The sequence below is a fragment of the Trachemys scripta genome, chromosome 18 (assembly GCF_013100865.1).
Source record: "Trachemys scripta elegans isolate TJP31775 chromosome 18, CAS_Tse_1.0, whole genome shotgun sequence".
NCBI lineage: Eukaryota > Metazoa > Chordata > Testudines > Emydidae > Trachemys > Trachemys scripta.
This window is the reverse complement of record NC_048315.1, coordinates 4,852,096-4,870,974: the sequence shown is the minus strand read 5'-3', so window position 1 is coordinate 4,870,974 and position 18,879 is coordinate 4,852,096. Positions and strand designations below refer to the sequence as shown.

Below are 18,879 nucleotides of genomic sequence, written 5' to 3'. Positions count from 1 at the left end.
AAACAGGGTTTACGTCCTTCCCCGCCCAATGGGCGCGGATCTGTGTCAGCAGAGGGCCAATCCCAATTAAGCAGTGAGTGACAGCTGCCCAATGGCGACCCCCGGCTTTCCCATCCTGTGAAAGAGGGGGTGGCTATATCTCCGCCGCTGCCTGAGGAATGTCAACTATTCAACATGGAGACGGCGGTTACCAGGCTTGAGACCATGGTGAGTTCAAGGGGCGGGGGACCAGGCCGAGAGCGAGGCCGGCGGGTAAGAGGTAGTGGGGCCTGTGTCTGGGGGGCGAGGCTGGAGGTAAGCGCGCGCTGGCGCAAGCTGTGGGCTGGAGGGGTCAGGGGGACCAGACTCATGGGGGTAGCTGGGGATTGAAGCGGGAGGCACAGGACTGTTCCTCCCACCCGTTGGGCCGGCCTATTCTTCTTTGGAGGGGCAGGGTAAATTCGTCTGGGTCTGTTCATTTTGTTCTCCCCCTGGGGAGGTGAATAGGTAGAGCTTGGCGGGCCGTTCCATTCCCCTCTCCCCGTGCGAGGGGGGGGCGGGGGGAGGGGTTGTGGAGCGGCGCTCTCCTGGGTCGGTCCATTTTCCTCTCCGGCCCGGAAGTGGGAGGTGGAGCAGAGGTTGCCTGGACTGGTCCATTCTCTAGGGAGGGGGAGGGCATGGAACTTCCAGCCCAGTAGCACGTTGGCTGCTCGGGTCTAGTCTCCCGCATGCTGGGGTGGGTGTGGAGCACAGCGTTCATTGGGGCCCGTCCATTCTTCTCTCTCCTCGGAGGCAGTGGGGTGGGCGTAGAAGTTTTCTGGGTGGTCCATTCGCCTCTCATCCCAGTGGGCTGGTGATGGAGCAGAGCTCCCCAGGGCGGATCCATTCTCCTCTTGATCTCGGAGGTGGGCTGGGGGGAAACTGGCGCAGTCCTCCTCAAGGCCACTTCTTCTCTCGTACAGGGCCCCTCTTGTATGGGGGAAGGAGGGCAGAGCTGTGCTGAAGCTGATCCATGCTCTCATCTGGTTGAGGGTGGGAAGAGCTCACTTGGGCTGGTCCGTTCCTACTTTGAAGGATGAGTGGTCAAAACTTGTGTGGGACATTCTAGTTCCCAAAAATCTTGTGGGGGCAGAGCTCCTGTTGGCTAGCCTATTCCCCACTGACTATGCTGATGGAGATGTTTCATGGGACTTTTCAGTCTGGCAAAGAAGTCAGGCTTCTTACTAGACTGGTATTGTGTGCCCAGCTTAGTGGGGGAAGGATGTTGCTCACTTCAGCCCTTCCAGTCCATAGGTCTCTTAACTTAATTTTAGCACTGTTTGATCCAGTCGCCCCAGGCAGGACCATAGTTTCTTTTTTTCCTACCTCCAGTCAGGTTAAATCGCTGTGCTTTTAACACAAGTCACTTTCATAGTGCAATTAGGCCCTAGAAAGGATTTCCCCTTCATATGCACCAGAGCCCTTCTGTGGCATCCTTCAGGAGGTAGTTCAAGTGTTAAGCTACTTTTTTTTTTGTTTTGTTTCTGGAGTTTTTATGTTAATTTATTTCAGTAGTTATTGGGATTATTATAGGCACGTATGTGTCTGTTTATAATTTTGTTTAACATGGTTGGAGACATTTGGGAATGGTCTGTGCATTCTAATTTATTATGGATATTAATTCTTACATTGTGTCATAAACATACATGTTATAGGCTTTTATATGAGAATTACATACAATAAAATGTGATTCTGCAAAATATCTCTATATTGTTTCCTTGTGGTATTTGTCAGCAAACTTCCAATTACGCATTTATCTCAATAATGCTATTTGTTTTGGTAACCCGTCTAATAGACCAGCAATAGCCCCACAGGGAACACTCCTAGGTTATTGAATACAGGGAGTTAGCTATTGCAGTAGGTTAGTACTCTGGCTTTTAATATATGGAAACATGGGATTGAAATTTTAATTAGGTGGAAAGTGAAAATGAGTTTGGTGTTCTCCTGGTCCTTATTTATACATTTTTAAATCACTATAACAAGCTTCTCAAGAGAACCTCAGAACTAGGAGGTACAATGGCAGAGCTTTGTGGGAAAGTGTTCATGTTTTATGTCCTCGCTATCCCTGAATCTAGTCAGTGCTTTTAAGCCCTTCACTTTCTTAAGCACCAAATTAAAGCACTTCCTAGCCCCTTCTATTTCATTTAATAACTTTTTTCAGTTACCTAACTGTCCCTTCCGTTCACATTTTTGAACTTCCACTTCCAATGTAATTATTTCTTTAATATGTTAATAGCAATGTACAAATGAAGCATTTTTTGTCTGAAAATAAACAACTTAGAAGGTATTCAGTCAAAAGTATAAGCTTTTTCTTCTAATGTGCCTCTGTCATCTTATTGAGTGACCCGCATTACCTTCCTGTTCCAGTCCAATGGCTCTTCTGAGTAGTGCTGTAACCTATGTAGTGGTTTTATGACAACACCAGATTACAATTAGGAACAAAATAACATTCAAATATTTTCTAATAATGTGATACAAAGAATCTAATGCTCCAGAGTTAAAAGGTCACTGCATTAAATACATACACTATGTAAATCTCAATTTCACAGTATATTTTAAAGATGAGTGCTTTGTGTTAAGCTGGTTTGTTTGTTTGTTTTTGTTTGATTTTGTTTTTAAATCCCAAGCCATATTTTGGAATCTGGTAAATTATACTTTTATAGCTTCCTGTATCCAGTATCTACTAAAGTGATGTCATCATACTCAAATAACGTTTGGCGTGGTAATACTATACTGTTTGACTTGAATGACATTTAAATTTTTCTCAAATCTCTGAAGATCAATTTTTATTTTAAATGTAAAACTGATAGTAATGTCCATACAGTCAATTTGTTTTGAGATCTACCTGTCTCTTCTGTTGCTTTTTTCTTTTTAAACTTGTCCTATTTTTAAATTTAAAACTATTTTTATTGTGAAAAACTGCCTAGAAACTATCAATATGTTGAATGTCAAATTCTGTGTCAGTATTACAAATACTCACATTTTAGCCTCACTTTGTAGAATCTGATGGTTCATGATTTTTGCTTCAGGACACAAAAATAATTGCAACAAAAATAATCAAAGAAATTACAGTGCAGGAATAGTGAGTGATATCAAGGCCCTTTTAAAGTCAATAGGAATCTTGCCATTGACTTAATTGCAGCCAGGATATCAACCAATGTTTTTATGACCTAGTTTCCAAGTAGACATCTTGATTTTTGCATTAGATTGCATTAGGATTGGTTTGGACCAAATCATTCATATATATAATTTGCACTCTGTCACTACTACCTTATGCTACCAGTATTTAAGACTATAGTTTGTTCCTTTGCTCCTATATTGGCAAGGGCCATCTTGCATTCTTCTGTTTGATTTTAGGGGTACTCTTGACTTGTTCCAAAGGGAGACCTGTCCAGCTGCCATTAGGAAGGATCATGAGTGACACAATGCAGGGCCATCTTGAATTTTTAGTTGTATTCTCTTTTTTTTTTTTTTTTTTTTTTTTTAAATGAGATGTTACCATTTTACTTTGTTTTAATTTCTTGCACACAAGCTTAGTTAGGTTTTCAAAAGAGTGTGTGTGTGTGTCTGTCTCTCTCTGAAAGCATTCAATTATTTAAATTAATGGGAATTTGTGTCTTGGTAACTGTCCCTGGTATTGCAGCTTTCTGTCTTGTTTATCCTTTTGGCTTGTTTGTTCTTCCTGTATTTTCTATAAAGTCATCAGCTCTTTCCATAGAAGTGTGATAAAATAGTACTTCTAACTTCCCCAGTTTCGGTATGTACTTCATGAAAAGCTTTTAGCTTCTAGAGGAACTGAGGATAGACTATAGTTGTTTTGTAGGAAAACTTAAAAAGAACTAATTTTATTAATAGCAATGTGAATGATAATACTGAATAACCATGTGGCTTAAAAGCGAGTCTGCATACATTTGAAAGACAAATGACCAAATTACAATAAGAGAAGAGTGAGTCAGAGGATCCATAACATGGTCAAATTAATTATGTAAAAAGAGCATAAACCTAAATTGGTTTTTTTTTATTTGTTTTTTTTAAGACTTGTTGCATTTCAGAAGGTGATATGCATCGAAGACGAGGCTCAATCCAATGCCCATTAAAATCAGTGGGAATCTTTCTACGAACTTCAGTGGGCATTGGATCAGGCCCTATTGAGAGCACTGTATAATACATGGTGGTGGATTATGATTAAAGAAATGGTGTCTTTAGTAAGTATTATTTACTTTTAAGTCTCAGACCTTCAAATGTTGGAGGTAGCATAAAGGTCTGAGGAAAATACATTCACATGTGCAACATTTCAGTGTTCCTTACTGTAAAAACAGAATTGCTAGATTAATCTTAAAATGCTTGTTTGAGAGCAGTCTTGTTCCATTTATTTCATCGTATTTGTAGTATGTTGGACCTACCTATTACTTCCTGGTGAGTGGTGTCTGTCCAGTGCCCTTTTTATGTTGTACTACTAGTGATCATACACAAAAAGCAGTGCAATGTTAAAAGGGCATTGGCCAGTGATACTGTCCACGTTAGTAAATTTTTTTTTTTTTTTTTATGGAATCACAATTTAAAGGTCAGAGTATTTGTCTAGTCAGACTGGAAGACTATGCTACAATAACAATAAAGTAGGATTGCCACTTACTCATTTTTCACACGTGCTGTCTTTATCAAAACTAGGATCATGGCCCAAGAAATATGTTCCAAATGCAAGGAGGGGAACATCATACTAATTTCCCTAGGAAAACAATGCAGATGATGTCATAGGTGTGGACTTGGCTCAGGTTGCAGCCATAGTGATTTAATGCACCTTTACTCAGTTCCTCCATTTGTCTGAGTCTTGCTGTTAAGAATCTTAGAATGTACAGGTGGAGATGGCCGATGAAATTATCTAGCCCTAGAGGTTCTGAAGGTTTTTTCATATTGTAGACCAGATTTTAATAAAGAATCTGACTTTCGGACACCTCTCCCCTAATTCACAATCCTGTTGCCCCTGCTCCCATTTGTGATCATGTATCATTGCTGTGGTTACCACAGCATTTGCTAGACAAATATTAGGAAACTAAAATAAATTACTTTAATTGTTTTAAGTTTAACAGCTGGAAATAAGAACAAATTTAATGTGGCCAGAAAGTGTTCCCTGGATTACCAGTAGTCCATGGACCACAGCTGGAGAACCTCTGTCCTATGGCATCTCATTATTTTGTTCAGCTGCATAACACACATGAAAGAGAGATGTATTTGGAAATGTGATTGTTGGGCAAGAGCAGCAGCAAAATGTTCTAAACCCAATTCACAACAGATTTTTGGTGTTTTTTATCATTTTTTCTTGGTCACGAGAATCCAGACATTCCATGATGTGTTAACAATTTCCAAGTCCCTGCATGTGTCTAATAGGCCTGATTAACATTAACCGTAGCCAGATTTCCATAACCCACAAGATGCCAGCATCTGACATCAACTTATTTTTACTTAAAGCGTATACATAGATGGTGTTGACTAGCTGTTCAGGATTCTGGTTTCCCTTGTTTCAAAAAGGGTCAGCCTACTAAATAGAAACATTACTTTTGTTCAAAATATATCTGATGTAGGTTATTCTTTTCATTACAAATTATTTCCACTTACCTTTCCTATGTCTTGCTGCTAACGAATGCTCTGACTTTATTGCACTACTGTACTTTACAGCTAGCAGTGCAATAGTATTGTCAAAGCATCTGAAAGCAGAGTACACAGCAATATCTTGATTCTTGCCCTGCAGCTTCTAACAGTTTCTTCAAAGCCTGTGAGTAAATCTGCATTTAATAAATTTACATTTTCTCATTGTTGTAAAATATTCATTGTGCAAAGGTTCCAAATCTATAACAATATGGTGAGATTTTTAACACTGAAATTACATTGTATTTTACTATTCTTAAATTTAGAAAATGGTGTATCTGTAGATTTAAACTTTTATAGTAATTTGATCTTTAATCCCCATTCCAGTGTGGTGTGGTGTGTTTTTTTTTTTTTTTTTTTTTTTTTAAGAGATGCATTTGCTCAAACAGTCACTTCTTATATTTTCATAAAATAAGAAACAAGTGGCAGAAAGGAGGGGTGTATCTCAGATACATCTAAACTGTTCTGGGAATTTTTTTATAATGGGCATAATTTCTTAAATGTATGTAGGTATAGTTCTACAAAACAAGGTGTGATATTTAATTATAATTTCATTAAGGGCAAGTCTTAAAATATTAGTTACATGATAGACAAGCAATAGCACATTAAAATTAAATATTCTCAATTATACAAGTAACCTGCAGTTAATGGTTCATTGTCGGTCTGTAAATCTCAAATTCTGCCTTGCTTAACATGCTTTATATTCTTATGAGCTGTGCTTCATACTTTGTAAAGATACACATATTTATAATCTAGGGTGACCAGACAGCAAATGTGAAAAATCGGGACAAGGGGTTGGAGGGTAATAGGAGCCTATGTAAGAAAAAGACCCAAAAATCGGGACTGTCCCTATAAAATCGGGACATCTATTATAATGTATTCCTTCCTTCAAACATATTTAAACAGTATTATATTAGAAACTGAGTGTTCCTAGATGCTTTTTAACATCAGTCACAGTAATCTGTATTCCTGATGTCTTCATTCTGAGATATGTGGGTGCAGATAAAGAAGTAAACAAAAAACACACTGTTTTAATGGCCTGTCATTAGAAATCAAGAATATAAACTTTCTCCCACAGAGCATGACAGAATTACCAGGACAGATTTTTAAATCCTTATGAAGGTTTTTAAACAATAAAGAGTGTAATTAAAAAGTTTACTGTATATTTTTATGATTAATGTAACTTCTAGGATTGGACCTCAGGAGCAGTTTTGTCAAAGTCAAATGGTAAATTATTGGATTAAGAGGTTAAAGAAGTATTTTCTTCTTGTTCCTAAAATTGGAGGACTTCTTAAATTAAACTCTTCCACATCTATCCTGTGTTTTAACTACTATGCCAAAGTTAGCCAAAAGAAGTATCCATGGAAGAGAGTAAAAGTTTTCAGTATACTGAAAGGTGAATCTCAAAATTAAAAGTATATACGCTTTGGATATACCCTGCTCCCAAACAAGTCAGTGGCAAAATCCCCATTGTCCTGGGGCCTGCTCCAAAGCCTGTTGATGTTGATGGGAGTCTTTAGAAAGCACATACCAAAAATACATCTGCATCTACTCATAGTAAAACCATTCACTCTGTATTTTTCCTGTCATCTTCATTTGTTCAATTTAAGAAACCCATTGTAGTGACTGTAAATGACAAATGTCTATATTATTCATGATTTAATGTTTCTATAATTTGTGTTTTCAAGGTTACATACACATAAATTCCTGATTACACAATCTGTTGCTAACTTACTTGCATTTGAAGAAGTGAGGTTCTGACCCACGAAAGCTTATGCTCCCAATACTTCTGTTAGTCTCAAAGGTGCCACAGGACCCTCTGTTGCTTGTTGCTAACTTGTAATTGAAGGATATCTGTAAGGATATCATTGTCTTTACTGGAATTTTTAAAGCTATAAAGAAATAATGTGAGTTCTGTTAATTTTGCATTCTGTTAGAAACACAGGACAATATAGTTCAAATTTCAAAGGTATTTCCTTATTGATAATTTAATATTGCAAAAATAGTGACATAAGGAATGCAGTTGTAAATAATCCAGGTTCTAATATTATAATGTAAATGTATTGGCTTATTGGGGCAACTGGAAAAACTAATATCAAAGTTCAGTAGGTTCTGTGTGTTGTTCAAAGATAACACCTATTTTTTAACATTTGTTTCATGTTTTTCTTTAAACTGTAATGAATTTTAATTTTAAGCTACTTAAATAATCAGCTGGTGTATTTTACCATCAATATGAACTTTAATATTTGTTATGGAAACAAGAGCTAGGTATTATGATTGTGAGTTTTGTCCTAGACCTACCATCTGTGTATATTTGACTTGTTAAAAATTGACTCTGCTCAGGAGAATAAGTTGTGGGTTTTTGAAATTTAATCTTGGTTTTTTTTTCCCATTAATATTTTGAAATATTTAGCAGGTGTTTTATTGTTAGACTAGAATTTTTTTTTTTTCAAGTTTCTTATTAGTACGGACCAGCACCCTCTAATTAGATCAGTTTAGGATGTGGCTGTCAGATAGGTTCAGCACTTGTATGCTACATAGCAATTTATTTGTGTACTTGGAAATTGAAAACTGTATTTTGAGGAGGTTGGTGTGACGTTATGGGCTTCATAGAATTGTTTCAGTGTTTCATTTTTGTGTCTTCTCAGAGTTTCCCTTCTGGAGCAAAAGGAACCTTTCAAGAAAGTTAATTGTTGATGGAATACATAACTTTTAGTATCAGAGGGGTAGCCGTGTTAGTCTGAATCTGTAAAAAGCAACAGAGGGTCCTGTGGCACCTTTTGAGACTAACAGAAGTACTGGGAGCATAAGCTTTCGTGGGTAAGAACCTCACTTCTTCAGGTCTTGCATCTGAAGAAGTGAGGTTCTGACCCACGAAAGCTTATGCTCCCAGTACTTCTGTTAGTCTCAAAGGTGCCACAGGACCCTCTATAACTTTTAGTGTTTCTTAAGCGTCTAATATTTTTGTTTATTGGCTGTTCTGTTTTCTTTTAAAATAAGTTTAATAGTAAATCTAATAATGAGGATTTTTTTTTTCTACTGGTGACTGAGTTTTAAATATTGGACTTTTTGATTCCCTTATTAAAGTAATCTCAAAACAGTTTTAATGGCGTAAGTGATCTCCGATCACGCATCATGGTCTTCCCCCACTTACTGTTGCTGGGTGGTTAGAAAATATTTAATATTAATTTTGATTCTTTTTGTAGAAAAGGATGTTGGAAACATTTGAGCCTGATGGGTACAGATCATGACATTCCATCTGATCTGTACAATACTGTAGTCCTTTCTGGAATAATATTTGCTAAATAAAGATAAATGTTAAATAGCAACAAATGTTTGGATAAATGAGTGCAGGGGACGGGAGGTGCCTCAAAAGGAGAGAGTGGTTCTTATGTATTATTACACATGGTGGCTAATTCTGTATTGCAAGTCTGCATCATTCACCAAAAGGGTCTGATGGACATAAATCAGAAGAGAGACGTTAAAGTGGCTTTTTTTATAGTGCCATAAATCTGAGATAGATGGAGAAGCTTTGTCACGCATTGTGGTTTGTTTAGTTTCAAACTATTTAAGAAGAGTATTGTTAAAGGATTTCTAATTTTAAAGAAATTGTGTGTGTGTATATATAGAGAGAGAGAGACGTAAGTCTTAATGGGCAAAGATCTTGTGATTTCCATTATTTTGTGTGGAGCAATCTTCTATCAATATAAGATAATTGGATATACTTAACTACCTAAATATGGGCCTGACCCAAAATCCATTGAAGTCAATGGAAGTTAGGTTGCATTAGTGCATCACATATTTTTGGTCATTTCAAATGGTCTAATTATTGCTATAGAGTTAAATGTCAGTTCAAACAGTGAAAACCACATTGAGTTAAATTAATTCTATAAATATTTATTTTATGTTCAAAACAGTCTCTCTCAACTATAATCCCAAATGATTATATGAAGAAATTCATAGTGTTTAGTTTTGTGAACTGGGCACACTGCCTTTCTGTAAACCAGAAATCCCTAATAGACATAAAAATGGCAGATGAAAGTTAATTAAGCAATAATCTTATCACCTATTTCACAGGGCAATTATCCAATTCCCTAGTGGCTCATTTATCCAAAGAAAAGAATTGCGTGAAATGTGTTGGTGAGGTCATCAGTTTGATTATCCACTTATCTTTGTCTGATTTATCAGGGAATAATTAAATTTGTTGTGAGTATCTTGATCAAACAAGAGGACACATTCTTAGTATAATCAAAAATAAAATCTGATATAACCAGATCCTGAAATGTCATTGATAGTCTCTACTCACAGCTGTTTACACATTATTGCTAATAGTTTTTTTTTTTTTTTTTTTTTTAGTACTGAGAAAGGACAGTGACCAGGCTGAGAGAGCTGTAGAAATTGATGGAGAAGATTAACACCTTTAACTAGAAAGAAAAATAATATATATAAATTTTTTTGTTTGTTTCATTAGTAAAGTCTTACATTTGAATGTCAGCTACCAAATATTTAGTCTCTAAGCAAATAATAAAATTAGCAATGTTACTGTAAGAAAATACTTCTTGTATTGGCTTACTCAAAAACAATCTTTCAAAACAAAAAAAAAACAAAAAGTGTAATAGAAGAGCTGGATTCAGCCCTTAATGTCCTAGTAACAAACTCACGTAATAGCATATGTAAGATTGAAGCAGCAGTGACTGACTCTTAAATACAGTTACATTATCAAGTCCTGGTCTACACTACAAACTTTTGTTGGTATAATAAACTACGTCGCTCAGGAGTGTGGAAAATCTTACCCCTGAGCGACGTAGTTTTACCGACCTAACCCCTGGTGTAGACTGCGCGACATCAATGGGAGGGCTACTCCTGTCAACATTGCTACCCCCTCTCAAGGAGGTGGAGAGGTGGCTTAGGGTATGTCTATACTTACCTCTGGGTTCGGTGGTAAGCAATCTATCTTCTGGGATCGATTTATCGCGTCTTGTCTAGACGTGATAAATTGATCCCAGAAGTGCTCGCCGTCAACGCCGGTACTCCTGCTCCGCGAAAGGAGTACGTGGAGTCGACGGGGGAGCCTGCCTGCCGCGTGTGGACCCGCGGTAAGTACCTTGTAGTTCGAACTAAGGTACTTTGACTTCAGCTACGTTATTCACGTAGCTGAAGTTGCGTATCTTAGTTCGAACTGGGGGGGTTAGTGTGGACCAGCCCTTAGATAGTGTCTTCACTAAGTGCAACTGTGATGTAGCTGTGTTGCTGCAGAGCTGTAAGTGTAGGCAAGCCCTAGGTAGAGACGTTTCTTTATGGATGTGCTAGTTTTGTTGTGGCACTTCTGTCCTATATACATTTAATACTAAAATGTCACTTTTTTTAGAATGTCAAATTTACAAGTACAAATAATAGGCTGTATCATGCATGGAAGATGGTGTCTTTCACAAAGGATTTACTGTTTACATAACACAATAAAATTCAGGTGCCTAATACATGAATGGATCAGGCAAGGTCCAGTTTTTGAAAGGTGTTTTCTTTGTGTTTTTTTTTTTTTTTATATATATATTTTCACACTTTAGATTATAATTTTAAAGCTCCACAGAAGAACTTCACCTTGAGAGCTGTGAATTAAGAAAAGGTGTGTGTTTGGTGTAGTAAGAAATTGCTGGTTCCACACAGTGGGCAATTCAGATAATTGTGAAAGACTGTACAAAGACAAGAGCAGGAGGAAGGAAAGAGTAGGTGTGTGGAGTGGGTTAGATAAAGGGAGTAAGGAAAAATAAGGAGAAGTGGGGATTCTACTTGAATAGAATGTTTCTAGCTCATCAGGGTATCTGATGGTAGCCTAAAAAACTCTTCTAGTGTGGTTACTCTCTGTGGCAACACAATTATCCTAGCAGCAGATGTTGGATGTGTTACCTGCCTGTTTCTACTAATACAATATTTTGATTGTCACTTTCTTTTTCTACAATATTTGGACTCATTTGAAATTGTAGACAATATAGGGTAACATTTCAAGCTAGATGTGTGGACTTAGCTGCTGTCAAGTCTCACTAATATCGGTGGCAGCTGTGTATAAGTCTCTATGAAATAAGTCATCACTATGAAAACCTATCCTTTATACACTTAAAATATTTATTAAATTTGTCATAACATTCAGTCATTCAAAGAAAGCTCTGCATAATAAGATGTCAGTTAAAGGTGGATCACTTTGTACATTAGATTTCCTTTAAAGAATAGAAAGTTACAGAAAAGCTCTTGTGATTGCTGTCTACATATAATGAATGTTAACACCAAAAAGGCTGTTGAACTGACGATAACATACAAAATGTGTTTAAAAATCAAAAGAAGTTTACAATGCATCTTGTCAGTACATAATGTAAACAGTTAGAAATTTCAGCTGAAGTTAATACTTTAACAGTTTCCTTGACTTAATGGGAGAATTGCAATGGGTTTTTAGTTGTAAGAAATTCTTGGAGCTTTGAAAGGTTCAGTGGAAGTGATCGAGAATAGCAGCCTTACTTTCATATTTCATTATTAAATATAAATTTTTAGAGTACAGAAAGCCCTTGTTCTATTATAACATCTAAACCTCTAACTTCACCAAAATAATCTAAGAAAGCAGGGAAGTATGCTTCTACAAACAATACTATTGGGGGAGAAGTTACCAAACTATGAACATCCACTGTATCTTAATTTTAAATTCCTGGAATAAATATCAACATCTCAATGACTTCAGTCATTTCTCTGACTTTAGTCAGAATTGAAAACTATTTTCTCTGATATTGTTTGCAAGAGAACTCTTTTCCTCTGACAGTAGTTGTGATATCCGATAAAGTAAGTTCTCAAAGAGAAAAATCTTCCCTAGATCCTTCAAAATCTACTGTATCAGAAAAGCAAAGTCAACAATAAACTACTGTAGGCCTACTGTATGAGTGAATACCTGTGTATATACACCATTTATTTCAGTATCTAGAACTCTGGTCACCGCTTCTGGGTATTCAACCCACATCCACTGATCTCAGAAGTGTGTTATGAAAGACTTCTTACTGAATAATTCTCATCAGAGCTGAGCCTGAATTTTCTGAAAGTCCAAGAGTTATCCTGGCACCATTGAAGTTAATGGAAAAACTCCCTTTAACTTCACTAGTGTCAGGATTTCACCCCAAATGGTCCACGTAAAGTACAGTGCACCAAGTTCCTTCTATTTTCTTTTGAATCCCCATATATCTTCTTTCCACTTTGCATTTTCTCAGGAGCCTCCTTTCAGAAATCTAAGGCCATATATTGGAGCCTAAATGGGGTATTTCTGACAAAGGCACCTCTTAAACCTGCAGTGGAAAAATTGCCATATTTTCTTAATCTCAGATCTCTTTCGCACTGGCCATTGGGTCCACCAAGAGGGTTGTATTAATATAAGAGCCCTCTTTATCAAAGGGTTTTACATGCAGTTTCTTCCAGACAAGGTGGTTGTCAAACTACCTTCTGATTGTTTGTTTATTGATATATCCCAGAGTCCTCAAACAGGTTGGAATAACAACTTCAAATACCATCTGTAGTCAGGACTCAAAATCTACTTTGAACAAAACTAAATATAAATCTAACCAGTCCTGATTTCATATTTTCCAAATCAGGAGCAACTGAAAGGAAATGCTGTTCTCTGGCTTTGTAAGCAGAAAGACATAAGCAGGATGATCTCTGTATTCTTGTTGATCAAATACTGTAAGATGTTCTTTCCCTGCTTGCAGTTCTTTTAACGCAAAGTCCTTCAGTTAGCTCTAAATTCCATGCATTACAATAAAACCGAAGACGTGTGTGTGTGTGTGTGTGTGTGTGTGTAATATATTTAAAAAAATGAATAAGGAAACATAGTTCCTGTCTGTTTGGGATCGCTTGTTTTGAGGGTTTCTCTGGATAATGTAGCTGATTCTGGTTCAGTTTTTCTCCTCTTTTTCTCCTCCTTCCCTTCCCTGTTTATTGAGGATGTTCGTGCACTGCTGGTTACTTCCCAGAAGTAATTGCCAGAGCCGTTGGTCCTAGTTGTGAAAGTAAAAAATACGAGTAAAGAAACTAATTTTATGTTTAAAGTACATTTGTCCTTTTTAGGTCTCCTCCAGCTCTATGGAGGAAATGGGCCTTCCTTAAACTCAAATTACAGATAAGTAATATTGATTGCAGCTGACTTGTCCTTAAAGAATGTTTTGGGGAAAAAAACAACTCACTCCTGTTTTGAGAAGTCTTTTTCAGTGGGTTCTAAATGGTTCAGCATGCTACATGCTATATTATACATGTCGTAGTGTACCCAAAGAGATATTGCCACAGATGAATGCATGTCCTTATGACAGGTCATAGAATGTTACCCTGGTTTGACTGATGTAAAAAAAATTTAATTCACCCTCTCAATTCTGGGTCACTATTTTCCTTTGTCTAAACTACATACTGGCAACAGGGGCTTACTGTATAATATGTAACACTTGCACTGTGAAGAGCAGTGAGCTCAACTATCAGATAATGCAAGAAAATGCTGTAGACTGTTCTTGTAAGTTTTTCAAGGACCTTCTTGGCCACTACTTCTCATTGCCTGTCAAGTTCTTATCTAGCTAATTGCTTTAAGGCTACTTACCTTTAATTACTTTGACTATAAAGAGTTTGCAAGTTTACGCTTTGGTGTGTATATAAGAAGGTTGGAATAACCTACAAACATTAGTAAGTGGGGGAACAGCTCCTTGCTTATAGTACATCAGTCTTTCAAACTGAAACATCTTGATTTCTGGGGGTAGGGGTGGGGTGTTGGGTTTTTTTGTTGTTGGTTGTTTTGTTAGTGCAGGAAAGAGTGATAGATGACTATGCTTTTTGTCTGTTTTTGTTATTTAATACATTGTGGTTGATCTTCAATGTTTTAGTTCCAGAAGGCAGAATCTGATCTGGATTACATTCAACACAAATTGGAGTTTGAAATAATGAAAAACCTTCCTGATAATCCATCAGCAGAGGTACTATTTTCAGATTAAAATTGTAAATTTTGTTGTATCTTGCACAAATTCACTGTAAATGGGTAGTTCTCTTTAATCATAAAACATGTTTTTGTGTGTGTGTGTGTGTGTGTGTATGTATATGTGTTTGTTTATATATAATGTCAAAACTCCTGGTCATCTTGTTTGTTTTTGTTCTATTTTTGCAACATACCAAGACAGTTGATGTAGATTTATTTCAAAATAACCACATCTTAGTATAATGGAATGCTCCATACTTGTGTTTTGAGAAATCAGCTGAAGTGTTAGCAGGCACTGTCAACTTCAACACCCTCCTCAAGACACACCTCTGCTATGACCCTTGCAATAGATCAGCCAACAAATGATGGCTAGACTCAGGCTTGTGGGAGAAAGAAAAAGGGTAAGGGGGAGTATAATGCGTTATTTATAGTTTTAAATCTTCCCTCACCCACCCCATATGTTCAGATGCAGTGAAACAGATGCATTCTACTGTATCTTCTGTGGAACCAGAGAGTTAGTGGCTTATTACTATTTATGTTTGCCTATGAAAAGTTATCATGTGGCATGAGTAGATGAAGTAAGACTTTCCAAAACATGAAAGATGTCATTTTATAGGTAATGCGCTACTGATTATAGTGGAAGCACTTAACTGACAAAGTGTCTCTTTCAATTCTTTTTTTTTTTTTTTTTTTTTTAACAGCTCTAGTTGCCATATACTTTGGGAACATCTAATCCTATGTTTAGTCTTGTGTAGCCAAATTGATCATCTTTCTAATGTCTTGCTAGTTTAAATGTCCTTTTTCACCTTGATGTAGGAAAATCCAGTGACTCTCTTAGAGAAACTCTCAGTAGTGAAGTCCCGTTATAAAATGTTATGTGCACAGCTGGAAGAAATTTCCAAAGAGCAAAGAGAATCTATGAGCTGTATTCATGCTACTCTAGAAAACACTATGAAGATGGTGCAGGCACTACAGCGACACGCTGATCTTGAGGTAATGTTTTCAGTTTACTAATATGGGCCCCAGTCCTGTAAATGCACACATGTAACCTTATAGATGGGAGTAGTTCCTTTGAAATCAAGAATAAACATGTATGTACAAAAATGTTACTGGAACAGGGGTTAGATTTTCTTTTTGTGTGTGTGTGTGTGTGTGTGTGTGTGTGTGTGTGTGTGTAAAATTTTCTTACGTTTTCTGTTGAGAGATCTGATATTTCACATTACTGAAGTAACAGCTCAATATAATGTACTCAATCCTAAAAATGCTTTTGCATTTGAGCAGCGCTATTGAAGTCATTGGGGCTACTCACATTAATTAAGGTTTCTGGGACTGGGCCCGTTGTTGAACTCACAGGTCTGATTCACCATTGTGGTAATCCAAGGTAATTCTGGTGGAATTCCATTGATTTCAAGATGGAGTAACACAATGGTGATTCATACCCCATGTCTCTGAATAGTTTGATGGAAATTGATGTCTCAGACACTGAATTAAATCCCAGTTTTTAAACTGATCTTTCAAGTGTTATCTATTATCTTGAAAGCTGCCAGGTAGAAAGTGGAAACTGACTCTAAAGAAAGTGAAAATAGATTAGTCATTTTCAGTTGTCTGAGTGGTGGTAAATATAAATTGTGAACAGTCTAAAATTATTTTAAATTTTAATAGTCTCGGATGTTAGAAAATGTAAAGCTTTTATAAGCATTATCATATTTTAAAAAGTTTCCTTGTGTTTCTAAGTGCTGTGCAAACACTGACTACTTAATCCTTAGAAACCCTCTTATTGTTACTTTACGGACAGGGAAGGTTAAACCTAGAGAAGTTAAGTGACAAGCCCAACATCAAACAGAGAATGTTAAACTAAGATATTCCTGGATCCCAGCCCTGTGTTCAGTACACTGACTGGATGGCACTGCCTCTCTCAAAATATTATATTTAATCTGACAGTGTCCCTAACCAAACATTGTGACTGTTAACTTTATATATAAATATAAAAGTATGCCTTCTCGTTATTTAAAAAAATGGCAGTTTCCCTGACGGTCAAATACAATTACCTTTCCTCTCCATTTGTGCCAATGTTATGCTGCCAAGTAGCATGTTGAGAATAATTTTATAGATTTCTGTCCTGGGGTGAAGTGGTAAAGTCATTAGCCACTTACTTGTGCAAAGGAGGATTAGGCAAAAAGTTTTCAGCCAGTAGTTTGTATATTTGTTTGTAGCCATCTCTGTACTTACTATAGCAGAGACTGATGAAACAATTTAAAAGAAGGGATTAGAAATTTTTTTAAATGGAACACTTATTTTTCAAATGTTAGAACTATAGATTAACATTAGAATACCATGAGTAGATTTTATTTGGAGTTTGAACATGAGTTTAATGGTGGGATTTTCAGAAACACTCAGCCCCTAACTCTTCTCCCATTGAATTTAATGGGAGTTTACCATAGTTTTAAATGGGAAAAGGTTTAAGCAAACAGAGTACTTCAGAAAATCCCACCGCAAGTGTGAAAATAGCAGTTTCTTTTTTCCCCTAGCTTTCACCTCTGTCTGAAGAAGAACAGAGTGCAGAACAACAGTTAGCGTGTAAAACTGTTAAAGGAACAGATCCACCAATGGAAGAGGTAATTGTGGCTTTACGTGGCTTGATTCTGCAAGCCTGTTACTCCTGAGTAATCTCCATGAAGTCAGTGGGACTATTTGTGTGAATTAGGACTGCTCACTTGACTAGCGGTTTTCAGGACTGTGCCCTGAAATAGTTTCACTTTTTTTACTTTTCCAGTTTATTGCACAAATGTTTTGTTTGGTCATTCTCCTCTTTCCCTCCCCCAGGAAAAGTTTTGTTCAAGAAGATTTTGTTTTGGAAAAGAAACTTTAACCTCTTACCATTTACTAAGAAAACGGTGACATCTTTGCATTTATATGGTAGCATATATTTTAAAGTACTAAAGGATGGGTAAATCATGCTGCTTTAGATCACATCTAGTGTGCAAAACAAACATGAACAGTACCTTGAATTCAGAAGAGTATTCCGTTTTGGTTGATCAGTTTCTTGTCACAAGTGCTCTCTCAGATCATTCAGCTATTAGTAGAATAGCTACTAAATCTTTGGGGTGGGAGTGAAGAGCATAATTACTTGAGTCAAATGCCTATAAATATGGAAAATTATTCTAATTTCCTGTTAAATATTAAATGTAATTTGAAAACTGGCTAAGAATAACTTAACCACATTACAATGCTGATGGAATATAATATGAAACTAAAGAGGTCTAACACTTTTAGGCAGAAACTCAGGATTTCTGCCATAAAACCAATCATAACAAAGACTTTTCATGGTATTAAACAACAAATATCAGCAAAGAGTTAGTCAGGGTCTTTGTTACATTATTACAAATATGATTTAAGTCTAGGTTCCCCCCTCTCTACCTATCTTATCTGTTTGGCACTAGGATTTCTGCATGCTGACTAGTAGCTAGTATGGTAACTCACAAGGAACCATACACTTAATGCTTAGGAATTCTACCATATCAATTCCTTGGCAATTAATTACCAACAATCCGCCATATTTCTATATTGGTAACGGTTAGTTAAAAACTACAGCTACAACTTCACAATTGTAGCACAGTATATATGAAACTTGATGTTATATTCTGTTTATTTTTAGCCACTGTGTTCGGTGTCTACAGTTCCTATTCCAGAAGAGGGTAAGTGACAACCCCCTTCTACTGCTTCACAGAAATCAGCTTCCTTTTCTGAGCATTAACACTTTATTTTTTTCTGGTTGCTAAAAGTGTCTGTCTGTCTGTCTGTGTGTGTGTGTCTCTCTCTCTCTCTCTCTCTCTCGATGGGTGGGTAACCTTAATTGTAAGATACTCAAACATACCAAGTTCAATATTTAGGACATCAATATGTATCTTAAGAGTATATTGACATTATTAGTGTATTTCATTGTGGACCTATATATCGTGAAAGTCAAGGTTAGCATAAAAAACCCCAACTTTTTAAATACATATATAATATGCCCATAATGAAGTGCATGTGTATGTATAATAGATATTTTAAAAATTTGGAGTTTTTTGGATGCTAGCCTTAAATTTAATAATGTAGGCCCACAATGAAATACACTAACAATGTCAGTATACTCTTAAGATACATATTGATGTCCTAAATATTGAACTTGATATATTCAAATATATCTTACAATTACAGTTAACCTTAAGATTTTTGTCAGTTATTTTTAGTAAAAGTCA

At 36.6% G+C, this 18,879-nt stretch overlaps 1 protein-coding gene across 1 annotated transcript; it reads left to right on the top strand.

Annotated features, from left to right (window-relative positions):
* The first annotated feature begins 136 nt into the window (after positions 1–136).
* Positions 137–18,405, top strand: SKA2 (spindle and kinetochore associated complex subunit 2). The gene is made up of 6 exons (XM_034752783.1): positions 137–207; positions 13,753–13,804; positions 14,550–14,639; positions 15,455–15,631; positions 17,167–17,253; positions 18,294–18,405. Exons 3-6 carry the CDS (start codon positions 14,607–14,609, stop codon positions 18,339–18,341), a joined length of 345 nt encoding a protein of 114 aa, XP_034608674.1. The 5' UTR covers positions 137–207; positions 13,753–13,804; positions 14,550–14,606; the 3' UTR covers positions 18,342–18,405.
* Positions 18,406–18,879: the final 474 nt, after the last annotated feature.